The sequence below is a fragment of the Neopelma chrysocephalum genome, unplaced genomic scaffold, assembly GCF_003984885.1.
Source record: "Neopelma chrysocephalum unplaced genomic scaffold, ASM398488v2 Primary Assembly neopelma1_61b, whole genome shotgun sequence".
In the NCBI taxonomy this organism is placed as follows: Eukaryota; Metazoa; Chordata; class Aves; order Passeriformes; family Pipridae; genus Neopelma; species Neopelma chrysocephalum.
Window position 1 is genome coordinate 10,751,844 of NW_020897717.1, and position 15,536 is coordinate 10,767,379.

General features: G+C 43.2%; 1 protein-coding gene across 8 annotated transcripts in view; it reads right to left on the bottom strand.

Moving 5' to 3' along the window:
- Positions 1-276: 276 nt before the first annotated feature.
- USH2A (usherin) overlaps positions 277-15,536 on the bottom strand; it is a 379,012-nt gene continuing 363,752 nt past the window's right edge. For 4 of the 8 annotated variants that reach the window (XM_027681679.1, XM_027681684.1, XM_027681681.1 and 1 more), the window contains 9 exons: positions 12,819-13,028; positions 11,421-11,659; positions 10,663-10,880; positions 8,586-8,762; positions 7,512-7,595; positions 5,390-5,634; positions 3,690-3,761; positions 2,887-3,117; positions 277-583 (listed from right to left, as the gene is read on the bottom strand). In XM_027681679.1, coding sequence (XP_027537480.1) covers positions 494-583; positions 2,887-3,117; positions 3,690-3,761; positions 5,390-5,634; positions 7,512-7,595; positions 8,586-8,762; positions 10,663-10,880; positions 11,421-11,659; positions 12,819-13,028 — 1,566 coding nt within the window. In that variant the 3' untranslated portion in view covers positions 277-493. Of the gene's footprint in view, positions 584-2,886; positions 3,118-3,689; positions 3,762-4,256; positions 4,370-5,389; positions 5,635-7,511; positions 7,596-8,585; positions 8,763-9,285; positions 9,453-10,662; positions 10,881-11,420; positions 11,935-12,818; positions 13,029-15,536 lie in introns of those variants that run through there. The other 4 variants (XM_027681680.1, XM_027681683.1, XM_027681685.1 and 1 more) reach the window with 4 other exon arrangements.

A 15,536-nucleotide genomic window follows, 5' to 3' on the forward strand; every position in this document is an offset into this window, starting at 1 on the left:
ATGAACAAAATTTTGTGATGGAGCTTTGTCAGGCCAGGAGAAAACATAGTTATCCTGCCATGCAGGCCCCTTTTAGCCACATGCTGTTTTTTGGACACGTAAAACGCTTTTCATTACCAAACATGCTGCCCCCCATCCCTCCCTGCCCCACCCCTACAATCCTCCTCAACTGTGAAAGCTGGATGAGAGACAAAGATGAGAGAGCCTCTACCCTCACAGTCTTTTACTAATGTATGACTTGGGGATTTTCAAACTGTTCTCTTACCTTATGAGGTGTCAGTGCTAACACACAGTTTTTATTATATAGTGAAATAGATGGTGAAAAAAAGGCCAACTTACCCTCCCACCTCCCCTCCCAAAAAAACAGTTTTATCTTTTAACTCCTGGGCATGGGGTGGGGAAACAGCAGCCCTGTCTCTGCCCCCAAAGGCTATGCAGGCTGCTTTTGGCAAGTTACCCACTTTCCATTTTCTAGAAAAGGTGGTTTTGTTCTTCAGAGGTGGGTGTCAGTGAATGTGGTGTGCTCCTTGGTGACAGTGCTGAAGCCTTTGATGACGTTGGCAAGATCTTCTTCATCTACATACTGTTAGGAAGGGGGAAAAGAAGAAGCATGTCAACCAAAGCTGTACCAGGCTAAGGGTGATTCCTTCATTTCTCTTTCCTCCTACCCCCTTAAAAAATGGTTCTGAAATAGATAAATAAGTGCATTTCTAATGTATTCCCCTTCCTTCCAGTATGAGGTAAGAACCTAAAGCATTCAAGCACCTGAATCCAAACCAATTAGATTTTCATAGTAAGCAGTAAGTTAAGAAAAATACAATCAATCACTTTATATATCTGCCAAATGGTAAATAAAATAGTGCTTGTTGTAGTGTACTGAGGAACTTGAGAGACATGAAAAGACAAAAATACATGTTTACATTTTTGTTTTGGGTAACAACCATGCCATACAATTTAGGTAAGGTTTTGTTTTCAAGGGAGGGTCTGAGTTTCTTACAGTTCCACTCCTGCTAATGCATCGAGCCAGGGAAAGAGTTGAAAGCAGGAGAGAGATAAGCTATATCCATAGCATAAAGAGAACACCAGCAGTATTACTGCAGAGAGGTGTCCTGGGCCACTACAGCCATTTAGTACATTGGTTTGCAAGCTGGACAAAGAGGTAAACAAAACTTGCTGCTATTCCTAAGCTACTGACTGAAATAGAGAGAACTGAGTGAAAAGCATTGCAGAAGGTTTGCAAGAGAATACCTGAGCCACACAGGAGCAGAGGCTTGGGTTCAGAGGAATGTAAAGCAATGTACAGAGGGTAAAAAGAATAACCCAGCTCTTTATGTATAGCTGCTCATTTGATAAAGTAGATGAGCTCAGGCTGTCAGAGTTGTTTGCCACCACAAGGGAGAGAAAGTTTTTTTCTGCTCCTGCCACTTATGAAACTCACTGCAGTATTTTTAAATACTTCTAACATGCACATGGGGGGATTGCAAGCTAAACCAAATCATGATGTCAGCCCAGGATAAGTGGATAGAGCAAGAGCTTCCTCTCAGCAGCAGGAAGCTGTTCTTTTGGCTAATGAGATCATACAGAGGTACACTCTGGGTGAGTTGTTAGTCCCCAAGGAATTAAATCACAAGGATGTGATAGCTCTGAGAAAAGGGCAAGGCTGAGTCATGATACCACTAAATTGGGAAGTCCAGGAGCTGCAGAGTGCAGGCTGAAAGTTAACCTGTACCCACAGGGGGTTTGCCTAGAGCTAAGTTATCACTACATTCTTTCTTAAGCCTTATGAGCTGCCTTGGTCCTGCTATTATGGCAGTGATGGTACCAACACCCCTATACTGGGGTATGCCTGTATGTTCCAGCCCTTCCAGCTGTTTGGTGTACTGAAGATGAAAGCCCAAGGAAGCTGCTTGGATTTATGTGCCAATCCTTCTCCAGTTCACTTTGCATTTTGGACAAAATTCACTCACTAACTGCACACTCCATCTAATTTTGTTACTACTTCACAGGCTTTTCAAACCCATTCTCGCTCCTTTTTAGGAACCTTATTATTCAGCTTTTTCAGGGAGCAAACACTTATGTCTTGCTGGCTCCTGAACCTTCCCAGACGTTTGGTCAGGGAAGAGGAGAAACCAGGTTGGGGGCAGAGAAGAGTGGAAGTTAGAAGCCTGTTTCCTGGTAACAAAGACGAAAGGAAGTTGTCACTCTCCTTGACTTGAGAATCATCATTTTTTATATCTGTGTGTTCAGATGCCTGTTGCTGACGCTGGCTAGTCCTGTCCTCTTCTAAATTAAAAAAGGGGTAATCTGCCTGTACCCCTAACCTCATTCTAGTCTCATGTGGGCAGAGTTTGAAGTCATTTGTCGTACGTGCCAGAAGACCTGAGCAGCATTCACGTGATCTCTCTGTTGTCACTGAGCAGAGTACAGAGAGCAGGTCTCATCAGCAGTTGACAGAACAGGAGTCCCTAGAACACAGGCTCCTACCTCTGGCACTAAATTTATGAAGGATGCCAAGACATCCCGCCTCACACATGTACATCTGCTGAAATGCAGAGAAAGAAAAGCCTGTGAGTCGACCAAATAGAAGGGAATTCTTCAAGGTACATATCCTTGGTAGACCATGGAGTTCATAGTTCAGTGGAAACCATAGAGAGATGTGTGTGGATCCCTTGAGTCCTGTAAGAGCAGTGTGTGATCACCTGTGGCTCCAGAAGAGAGCAGTAGACTTGAAGGATTTTGAGGATCTAACCTATGACCCTGACCTTCTAGGCCTTTTGGCTGTGTCTTCAGCAACTTTTGATATTTAGACCTTTTCATGATTCTAACAGAACAGACAAATCTGGCAGGTGATGCACAACAGTGTCACAGAGGAGCAGGACTCCTTACCAAGCCACGACCAGCAGTGCGGTGATTGCGAAGAATGGCATCCCAAGGCGATTCTTCAAAAGTCTTTTTGTCATAGAGGTTGAGCAGCTGGCTGACACTGCGATGGAGAGAGGCTTGGGAATACGTGCGACTTAGCTGGCTCTGACTTAGTCTCCTTCCCCCAGGTGTGATATGGACACTGCGGCTGCTCATGGGAGAACCAGCTCCTGGAATTTTCGTATCTGCTAGTCCCTACCAGGAAATAAATAAAAAAATTAAAGGCATGGTCTTAAATACTTTATCTGAATAAAAACAAAGTAGGAGTGGAAGAGAACAGAGAAAACCGTGCTTCAAAAATCATGCACAGTTATAAACAGAAGGAAAAAAATGGACCTTTCCCCCTTGTGGACAATCATATCATGAAAAAGAAAAAAAAACAAACACAAAAAAAACCCCAAAACCCAACCAACCAATCAACCAACCAAAAACAACAACAACCAAAAAAAAAAACCAAACCAAAAAAACAAACAAAAAAAATCCAAAACCACAAACCAACACTGTAAACCAGGACTTTCCATGATTTTTTTTTTCTTATGTTTTTTAAGTAGCCAACAAGCAGAGGTCCAAAGATTTTTTACTACCAGAATGATACCCCAAACTTGCACAGCAAGGGGATGTTAGCAGACTTTTTCAGTTATCGTGACTAGGGGAAAAAACATTCACCCACCATAAGAAACATGCAGTGTCAGATGCCTGTTGTTGCATGCTTGTTGAGTCATCTGACACATCACACATCTTGCAACTCTGCAAGCTAATGCCTCTACCTCAAAGTGCATTGTGTATCTTTTGAGAGTGACACTGCTTGATGAATTGGATGTGTCAGCAATAGTCTCAAACTGAGATTAAAGAGAGGGAGGAAAAGCATTAGGGCAGGGCAAGGTGCAATGCAGGTGTACCTTACAAAGGGTGTGAATTAGCTGCAGCTCTGTGAGGGAGAGCAGTGTAGCAGGATGTGGGGGAGTAGGGGAACTGACAAAGATCAGGCAAAGATCAGGCACTTTTTAACTTTTAAGTGGTCATCAAGTACTGTGAGGGCAGCCAGCATTGCTGGCCACATGACCTCACTAACAACTGTAAAACACAAGCGATTTTGCCACTCCATTGTAGCTGTCCTAACTTCTTAGATTAAGTCCTTCAACTGTAGAATCTTCCTTCCTATTAAGTCCATGAGCCTCTGGAAAAAGAGAAGGGAAAAACAAAATACAAAATAAAAGAAAGAGCAGGAATGCGAAAGGGAATTGGACAGGCATGCCAACAGCAAAGACATTTTAAAGTCAAGAGGAACAACATAACATGACAGACTGTAGAGGAAAAGGAATCAAAACCATGAGATAAAAAAAAGAAGTTTCTTATGCTCTTAGCCTTTGCCAGGAGAAGGGGCACACTGGAAATCCCATTGTTTCCAAGAGCTCCTTGGTTGAGGCACAGATGCAGCATCTTGGCATCGAGACAAGAAGGAACAGAATGCGTGAAGGATGCAGGAGTCACTATCCTGCTTGATGGCACTCACTGGAAAAAGAAGCTGAGAAGTGACAAGAAGAATCATCTCACAGCCTGTGCCTGGGAAGAAGCATGGAAATGGAAGGCACGGCTGTTTCTATTCTCAGTCTCATAACAATTTCCATATTCCTTTTGTTTTGCTTTTCCTCAAGGGGTAGGATAGCACTACTACTCTGCTATATGATGGAACATGTTTTTTATGCATTCTTTTTCAGAATTATAATTTGTCATGATAAAGATTACAGAAAACCTTCCTCTTTATCACTCCCCAGCAGTCTTCCTCTCACATCTCTGGTGGTACCACCACAGGTCTGTGTGCACAGATGCACATATGCATTTTGTGAAAGTCCTTAGCTTTTTCCCTGATTGCTCTCTCTCTACTCCAAACCTTCCTGCAATGCAGCTTGTCCTAGAGCAGTCCAGCTGGGTGGTGGATGGATACTAGAAAGAAATAGAGCCTCTCCCCAAGTCCTGCTTTTTGCAGGCATATCTCATGGATACCAGACAAAGACTGTCAGATTGATCCTGGTTAGCCATCCACAGCAGGCAGTGGGGAACATATGAAAAGTTCCTCTGAAAAGCATATTTTATCACCTACCTTCTCACAGCATGCAAGGACTTTTCAACTCTATTGCAGATGTCAGCTAACATGAGGTGAGAGCAGTGGCTTTGTATTTTCTCTGACTCCAGATTCAAAGTTTGTCTTTGGCATCAGAAGCATTTCAGGACCTGAAAACCTGGTGCTATAGGGCTCTGTTTGGACTATGCACCTGTAGCCTGGTTCTCAGTGCCCACGTAGCACCAGACAGTCCTTTTCCTACACGGGACAGCCTCCATTTGGTAACCAAATGAGCAATAAAATAGCAGAAGGAGGAATAAAAACTCCTGTGTGTGTGTGTGTGTTTGGGGGCCATATAGAAATATAACATTATGGATACACAACACTGTATTTTGGCAAACGTACCGGATGGGTTTCACCTGATGAATACACACTCATTGGTGATGTTCTTTTCTGGAGTGGAACTAGAGGAGGCCTGTCTCGTGCATAGGGTTGCTTTTTGACCTTCCTTTGAAGAATTAAGGAGAGAAGAATAGCCAAGAAGATCAAACCTAGAACTACCATCAGCACTGCAAACCACAACTCGTTGTAGAATTTTGCACGTTTAGACTCTGCTTTGTCCTTCTCTCCAGGTGTTGTCAAGATCAGACCTGTAAAAAGAGGGATTAGGGGAGAAAGGGAATGTTATTTCAGAAAGCATTTAACAATATGCTATCTCTTTCTCCACTAATAAATTAGGCAGAAATTTAAGTAATTTTGTCGTCATGTGCTTTTTTGCACTTATGTTCAAGGTGGCATAATGGTTCAATATGCTACTAGGCTATAATAAAAATCTTACTACCCTCAAGAGACCCTGCTTAAAGTTCTGGTATTGCTTCTTAGGCTGGAAATCACCACTGCATCAGCAGCTCTTCCGAAAGGAGGTGGTGGAAGTGGAATGTGAGGAAAAAAGGGTTCTCCAAATAACCTTGAGTGGAAATGACTGTGGTAATTTCAGAGCAGTACAGAGGACATTCACTCCAGAACTGTGTAGTGGCAGGCCCGTGCAATTAACAAAAGAGGGAGAGGAAGGCTTAATTGAAATAAGTGATACATTAATATAAAAGCAAAGAACATGAAACATTTTACTCCTTCCCCCCACCTGTTAGAAAAAACCAGTCAACTTGGTTGCTTTGCTCGTACACAACACAAATGTAAGAAATCTCAGTGACAAGATTTCCTGGTTATTTGCAATCCTACATTCATTTCCAGACTCTTGGCTAAGGAATTTCCATCACCTTCACTTGCAAGCCTCCTCAACAAGTTGCCTACGGTGCTGATAGAGCTTGCAGTAGACTGTGGGTGTAAGCATCAATCAAAAGAACAAAGGGGCAAAGTGTGGAAGGTGTTGGATGTAGAGCAATTGGGAACATCTTATAATGACTTTACAGCAGCCTTGCCTGAAATTCTGCAGGAGGATGGAGTGAGAACGTGAAAAGCGTTATAAGGGAAATGTAGAGTAAAGAGTAATTGCAAAGACAAGACAGATCTATTCTAAGAAACTGAACAAGATGCAACTCAAAAAAGAACTTAATTAATTAAACCCAATATATCATTTAGAAATGGTTCAAACTTAGCTTTGGTTCATAGAAAACTAAGGAGTTAAAAAACTTTCACTGGAACTCTTTACTGTTAGGCATCTACTGCTTAATGGACAAGAAGTGACTGAGATGTCACCATACCAAACTCCCTCACTTCCACAAAACAGGCAAAAGCCTCATGAACAGAAGGGAAATGGCAGGTGTTATAAACTGGGTCCTGACAATATCTTGTATGACATTCTCATAAACTAGTGGAACGAATCCCAGGTGAAACTGCTGGTTGGTCATAGGAGAGGAGCAGGTGCATATCCCTTGCTGGGCTGGGTGGGATGCAGGGAGGAGAAAGGATATGTATTCTCACTGTCAAACTGAGGGAGAACTTTGGAGGACAGGATTGAAATTCAAGATAATCTGAATTTGGAAATAAAATCTGGAAGAGAGCAGATTCTATTTAGCAGGAAAAAGCACAACATTTTGGAGCAATATATTTATGTAAAAATAAAAGAAAAAATATTACATGTATGGAGAGAGGATCTGAAGCTAATCATGAGAGTTGTCCCACCCCTGGAAGTGTTTGAAGCCAGGTTGAATGGGGCTTTGAGCAACATGGTCTAATGGAAGTTGTCTCCCATGGCAAGGGAGCTGGACCTAAATGGACTTTAAGGTCCCTTCCAACCCAAAGCATTCTATGATTCTATGATAACAGTTGGACTCAATGATCTTAAGGTCCTTTCCAACCTAAAGGACTCAACAATTCTATGATGTAAAGGAACACAAATCCATCCAAAGCAAAACCACGTATTATCTACATACCTCATACAGTAAGGCACTAAGGAATCCTCTGATCTTGCAATGAGATGCCATCCTGCCTGTCATGCACTAATATCAAATTTCTAGCACAAAAACATAAAATGAACTGGTGCTAGGTAATTTCTTCTCATATTTACCAACTCCATCTCCAGGGCTGTACTTGATGACCGGTGTCATGGCACTCCCTTCATCAGTGATGCAGGTCACTTGAAACAAAAAGGCTGAGCAAAAAAGGTTAGAAAATACTGTCAGCAGCAGAAATAAAAATTCTGTAGGTGCTGCTTTTTCACCATGATCCACCAGCAGAGCTGGACAAGTCTGAGAAAAAACAAGGCAAGTATAGCACATAAGCCATGATAACGCACCTGAGTCCCAGACCAGAGCCTCACAATCCTTTATATAGGGGTATTGAAATTCTAAACTATGAAACATGGCAGATCATGGGTAATCATCATAATGATGTTGCTACAAAATATGTTCCTCTTTCACCACTCAATCCTCTCTCTTCCAGTGTAACTGGCAACTTTCAATTTATTTATTGTTTTGCCCTAAATCCCTAATGCTTCATTCACGGCTGACACAAACATGTTAAGAACATTTGAGTTAGAAAAAAAATAAAATTATTAGCACCACTGCAGTAATCAGGAAGGTAAAAAATAGATTACAAAATCCTTTGACAAAAAGAACCCCCAATGTCTTAAAAACAGAGAATGGGGGTTTTTTGTGTTTTTTTTCTTTTTATTCTTTCCACACACACACATTGACAGTTTCCTTGTATTTTAAAGACTGCAAATTTCTAGGAGAAACTGCATTTCAAAACATGACTGATTCCAAGAGCTACTGACTTAATTTGATTCAAATGAAAATTCAAACTCCAGTCTTTTCTGGAGCTGAAGATTTCTATGTATTTCCCAGACTGTAGCCCTGAAGGGTGGAATTGCAACAGAGCTCCAGGATTTGGGAAAGCTCAACCCTCACAATGAGCCAGAGCAGTCTCACCCAGTCAGGTGTAATGTTTAAGAGGAAGTTTAGCTCCATGGATTTTTTTTCAAGCATCTGCTTAGATGCACATCAGAGCACCTGTAGTAAACTCCTACGCTCTTAGCTTGGGACTGCAATGGAGAGTTTTTCTCAAATTTTAGCACACAATAATATTCATTTAGCTCAACAGACTTTTCATAGAGAGGAAGCTGTAGGAAACCGAAACTGACTTTTGTCAGATGTCCTTGGTAAATAGAGCTCAGTGTCGAAGCCACTGTAGATGCGCTGCCCGCTCTCAGTCACCGCGTACTCCTTCAGGCGGCCGTTCAGCACGAACGTGCGACTCCAGTCTATGTGGATGGTAGATAAATTGCTGACAACGGAGAATGGAGCCATATACCGAGGTGCTGCAAGAGAAGGAAAAAAGATCATTTCTAGCCAATAGGCTAGAAGTGATTCAGTGACTGAGTTACACAGTGAAAATACAGAGGGTCTCCATGATACAAGCTCTGTGTCTCATGCACTTCCTTTCTCTCTCAAACGTGTATGGTTAGGGGAGATACAAGGAGAAAAGACAAAGCCGCTGTAGCATGCCAGTCTCTGCACTGAGAAAGCAGAAATATCTTATATCTTGAAAATAAAGATCTAGAACTCCCTCCCTTCACCTTCATGTATACGGGACAGACACTGAAACTGTATAAATTAAATTCCAGCTTAAGATGGGGGACAGGAAGACATGGGAGGGTGTGCAAGCTGGACTGCAGCAGGCTGTGCTGTGGGAAGCCAACTGCTAAGCAGGAGGCTCTCTTCCAATCCCCAGAAACTGCCAAGATCATCTTTAACACATGCACATACATGAAAATAAGGGGTTTCAGAAAAGCAAGAACAGATGGCAGATAGACAGAAAAGAAACCCAGAACTCACTTCAGGGAGGAAAAGTTCATCAGCTGGGCTCAACAGCTTGCTGATAAAAAAACTTCATTTAAGCTTGAGGTGGTCCTTTCTTGTGGTATTGCCATTAAGCCATCTGCCCTATATATGATGCTTTGTTAATAAGAAAGCTGCTTGTCCAGCTTCACTTTGCTGCTAATTGCCCACTGTCACTAAAGCAAGCCTTCCAGGCAAGAGGAAGGAGACAGACAGAGGGACTCTGAAGACTGGGTATGAAGAAGTCAGCAAGGCAAGAAAAGCAAGACTGAACGAAGAGGGCTGTGGACCTAGTAGGCGGGGGTTTTAAAATCGCTTTCAAATCCTTTTGTTCTGTGTGTCTCACCAGTTCCTTATGAATTTTCTCCATTTAAAAATCATAATCATGTTCCAGCCTTTTAGTTTGCAATTTAATAATAAAGCCCAGCTTTTGAGATAAGGACCTTTCTTTTGTTTGTTTTTTTACTTTTGTTTTCAGTGGTGACATGAAAGAAAATCTGGGCCTGTTCCACCTGAAATTTTCAACTAAGGATGTATCAGATACATTTTTAGTAATTACTTGCAGAACTACTAAATGATGCAAAAGGGATCTTTAAAAAGGTGATTCTGAAATCCTGACATGAGACTGTATGATAAAAAGTGAATATCTTCTTTGCCCTGACCTGACAGACTGAGGTGAAATGCCCACCTCATCTGTTATGGAACAACTCTGGCTACAGCACTATAGATCTTTTCAATAAAAGCTGATGTTATACTACTACAAATGCAGTTTTGATGGCAAAATCTATTCTGCCTGTAGGCACAGGTCCTGCATGCCTAATTTCCATGCAGATCACCACATGGCCTTAAAGCACTGCCTGTGGTAGTTAGATAGCAATGCATTCTTAATTCAGTGTCCACAAGGATCCAATCATTCAGATGACATCCAAAGAAAGCTCCTAGCAGGAGTGTGGCATGAATTAGGACAGTAAGATTGTTCCTGAAAAGAATCACCAGGTCTCTTTCAAGATCTCCACTTTTCCAAGGTATTATTTATGGCACTGTATTTATTACCACACCTCACCCTTCTGGTAATACTTGAACATTTTATGTTCTGCAGCTTTGCTGCCCATTTTCAGTAAAATAAAAGGTTTCCGGGCTCCCAAGATAGAGGAGGTGACATCAGATGATGAGCAAAGAAATGTTTTTGAAGGAATGAGCAGTTAAGCCCCAGAGCAGAATTTCAATGAACATGCTGCAGAGACACAGTGACCAAGGGCATGGAAGAACAGGTTTCTGGGGACATCATCTTCCACAGAGGAGGGGAAGTCATTTGGCTCTAGGCAGCCCCAGGCCTCAGAAGCAGGTATCACTGATGGCTGAACCATTTCTCATACTCACGCTCTTTTTCCGTGGTGAAACCAATCCATTCAGAGGCGCTGCTGCCAACAGAGTTGTAAGACACAACTCGCAAGTTGTAAGTTGTGTAAGGCTCCAGGTTGGACACATTGGCACTCTGTCCTTTTCCTGTGTACTTCACCTCAGTTGGGCCAGGGCTGCAAGCCTTCACTGCTGGCTGTAGGTTCAGAGGACATGCCATATACACATGGAGCTCGTAGCTGAAGAGAAAGTTGAGATTTTGATTAATAAAAAGCCTTAATAACATAACAACCAATCATACATTTCATGCTATTTGCTGTCCATCTGGCTACTGGAGAAAAAAATGGACCTGATCCCGGTCTTTCTCTTGGAGATTTTGATCCTAACTGTAAGACAACTGAGCAATTGTGGTTGTAAGTCACACTTACAAGGAAACTGTTGATGTCTGTTACCTTGCTGCTCACTTTTGCAAATCAGGATTTGCCTAAGTAACTCCTGGATGCAGCTACCTCTTCACTGCCAGTTGAACTCACAACTTCTTGGCTGTGCAAACACAGCCATCAGACAATCACCTCCACTCACAACAGCTCATCCTTTCCACCTTCATCCTCCCCAATATCCTGCTCAGGAGCAAAGCGTGTAAACACTTCCCAGACGGTATTCAGGCCACAGGAAATATCACCACCAACATGGTGAAGAAGGAGCACAGTTGCCACAACTGTCCAGTGCTCTCAGCCCTGCAATTCCGCCACCACCTCTAGCCAAGTGGCAGCTCCTACCTGGTTACAATGCCATTGGGTGACTGAGGGGCACTCCACTGGAAAGAGGCATTCCTGGAGGTCACAGTGCGGATTTGCGGGGGAGGCTGCTCTGAGGGTGGAGCCGGCTGTGTGGTGAATTGAGCCATGGGTCCTTTGCTGCAACAGTTGAAGCAGGTGCAGGCCTCCACGCCAATGGAGTATGTGGTAAAAGGTTTTAGTCCATGTATTGTCTGCTGGGTGGCAGTCCCTTCGGACAGCTATAAAAATTAAGAGGGAACTTGTCATGGCTTCAAGCACCATAAGTACTAAATAAGAGTTATGGAGGTGAATCAACTCCAGAAGAAGACAGGCAGAAGATTCTACATGTTCTTTAATCTGACATTAATGCAGCTGTTGTGAAATGGGAACTCTGCATTTTTCCCCCATTATGAAGTTAAAGGGCACTCTTCAAAGGAAAAGACTCTGCCATCAGTGGCCTCACAGACGTCTTGAGTTGAGCTGTGACCACTGTATGTCAACTGCAAATGTCATTCTGAGGAACAGAGAAACCGAAAACCATTAGAGAGACTCTGGGATAAGTGGTACTGACGCAAAAAATAAATTAACCTGGAACATAGCTCCATGATAAGTGTGCTAGCAAACACTCATGCATATCTCACAAGCTTCCTCAATGTGGATATAGGAGACAGCACTGGGCAGTGTGATACCAGAGTGTCTGGTGGGTCAATTTACTCATAGACAGGAGAATACACTCTCTGGTAGGTACCTCTAAGTTGAGGGCCAACATGATGCTGCTCTGCATTAGCACAGCCAAGGTGCTGGGCAAGCCTGTTATTAAACTCTCCTATGCTGAGCAAGGGAGACCTGGCAGTTCTGGCACAGGAACCACTGCCCTTGTTCTGAAACTGCTCACAGGGACTGCCACTTCACCTTGTTGCCGTACTCATTTGTTGGTATAGGTTTTTAAGCCAAACAAATAAAAATATGTAGAAAACACCAACGAGGGACAACATCTGCTCTCATTTGGCAGCATATGATTTAGCAGAGTTCAGCAAAAAAAAGGAAGGAAAGAGTCAAGCAAGCAAAGGAAAGCACTTGGTACTTATTGATGCCAGGAGCCAGAGTCGAGCCAGCAGCATGGCAGGTGTGAGGGAATGGAAATGGAAGGCCATGCAGGCACCAGTGGGATGAACTGGCTGAATCAGACATGGACGCAGCCAACTGCACTAGAAGGAATAAATGGGTAATGTGAAATCAGTAGACAGCTTAAGCTCATGGATGGGATAGTGCATTGCAGAGCAGTCAACAGCAGGAGGCCAGGAGAGGAAGGCAGTCTGTGACCAACAGAACAAAGTTGTTAAAGCTAGAAAATACAAGCTGAAATGGAAGTACAGAAACAGTGCTTACAATACTCACCACCACATCAGTCCCTCTGGTATCATTGGAAAACAGTCTGTAGATACTGACCACCCCATTAGGCTTAAGAGGGGGGTTGATGTTCACCACAGCCACAGTGGACGCCACTGTGTTGAAGAGGGGAGCTCCCAGGCCCTCAGGAGGGGCAGGGCCTGTCCGGCAGCGGGACCAGCTGCTTGATGTCCGGCCCACTGAATTTACCGACCACACCTTTGGCAAAAAACAAGGAAACTGTTAGCAGAGGACTCAGGCCTACAAAATATCTGTGTTTAGCCAGAGATGCTACTGCAGCTGTACTGACACTGAGTAAAACACAGTGAAATGATGCCCATGGAAAATGTCCCTTGATGGCCACCCAGCACCTGTGTTGACCCAGTGACTTTCTAACAGAAGAGTGGAATATTTTCCACCACCACATTTAGGGAAAGGAAGCAGAAGTCATGTCTCAGGCAGTGTGTGCTCCTGTGTCTCCTTCATACCTGATCTCCACACTACGAATTCCTACCACTGTCTGCGTTACAACATGCAAAGGGTACTCCTGGAGGAGGCGTGATCAATAGGGATAATGTTCTCAAAGACATCTGAACAAAAATACCAATATCCAGTTGTGGCAGTTTCTCCCTTCTACACACTTCATGTGGGCAGGCAGATCTGGTGAATTCAGCCTGGCCCTGGCTGATACGTAAAAGTTACATTCACCTTGACTGAATCACACAAGCCAAACTCTAGTTACTCTTTAGAACAAGTGAGTTTTACAGGAACATCTTTCTCTTAAAAATATTAAGGTATCAGTTATTTGGCAACATTTTCAGTAACTCATAATATAAATAAAGCCCACTGAAGTGTATAGGTAAGCCAGCCTCTTTCATTTATTTTTCACAATAACATTTGCTTTATTGCATGAGCACAAAGGCAACGACTTCAGTTCCAAGATTTCAAAATTTAGCAGCTTGAATTAGACCTGATTAAAAACCACATGACTCTATGAACTATGCCTACTGATTTTGTCAGCTACCCAAAACCAGAGTGATCTGCAGACTACATAAAACTCAGCACTTATTAAACACACTCTCCAACAAATCTGCATGAAAATTAAATTTTGCTTTCATCAAGGACTGAATAAACATATGGAAGGATGTATAATCTTATTTATCAAAAAGCATTTGTATAATTAAACACGAATATCATAAAAGGTTGCCTTAGGTCATCATTTGCATGAGTAAGTAATTTGTCGAATGTCAGGTACAATAGACAGAATAGATGGATGCGTGAATGTATAGGGTTAAATTAGACTCAATATTAGCCAACCACATAGTGATCAATCAGAATGATAGATCTAAATGGCAATACAAGAGGACTGGCTGAGCGATTTTTAGTATAAGTATTCCTTAGTAAGCTTTCATGTCGAGCAGTTCTAACTACAGTAAAACACGTTCTTATGTGATCTGTTCTGGCTAGAGGTCCTGGGGAAGTGAATGGTGGGACTATGTCTTACAAAGAAAAAGGAGATTGAGAAGTAAGAGGTCTTCAAAATTGACCCAGCTTGAAATATTAAGTTCCAAGACCACAGGACACTTCACAAGGAGCCTGGGGAAGGAAAAAGGATAAAAACAACTACAGTGGCTTTGAAGGCTGTGGTTCTGCCAATTACAAACCCAAAGCTCCTGCCTGATTCTATCAGTAACATACAGAACCATCCTAAGTACAGATGATGTCCCACAATAAAAAGTTCAGCCAAGCACTTTCATTTTCAGTGAAATCAGTAATACATCTCTGTTGCGAACTTTTCATAAAGTCAAACTCTGTTCACTTTACTGCAGTAGGTCAAACCCTCTGTCTCAGCTCAGTTCCATTAGCTACAAAGATTTACTCACAGTCATTTATTTCAAGGGGCATATTTCTTTGTGGAAAGAATAAGCCACATATGGAAAGAGTAGCTCTGAATGTGGCACTGGCATTGGCTCAGCACTTACCTGAGCTCAAACGCTCCAGTTATATCCAGGCTGTGTCCCTAATGAGCAAGGAGCGTAACAGTGTTGGACTTGACCTGCTGAGCAAGCTGCCCACAGCAAAAGTGAAGGTGGTGTCGTAGCAACAGAGACTTCCTGTGTAGCACAGGAATTCAGCTTCAGAATAGGAGCCCCAAGGAATTTTAGAGAAGAGAGGGATGCAAACACCTCATTTGGGAAGCAAATACCTCACTGAGGGTTGGATGGAGACACCTTCCTTCATTGATCCCTCTCTTATCATGGGTGCCTACACCTTGTCTTTCAGGAAGAAGTCTCAGTTCAAACCAACCATGGCTTGCTCTTTCAAAACATCCCTCCCAGGTAGGCACCTCACCTGCCTGGCCCCTCAGTGACAGCACCCCAGGGCCTTGTCTCTGTTGTCCCCACCCCTGTGGTCACACCCGTGCCAGCCCCGGAACAGTGTCCCCTGCCGTGACACACAGACCAGGGGCACAAGGCAGCAGGAGGGGCCTCTCCATGGTCCCCACATGATGCTGACACATACCAGAATCGGAAAGGCTTTAAACACAAACCCAACAGCACAGCAGTGCCCTTGTGATCATCTGCCCCAGGGCACAGCTGTGCTCTGGGGCACTGCTGCTCCTAGGAAAGGAGCATCCTTCCCCATCCCATGCAGTGTATGGTCCTCTTGTGCCACAGAGCTGGGAGATTTGTAGCAGAGTTGAGTCCTGCTGAGCTTGGGACACTC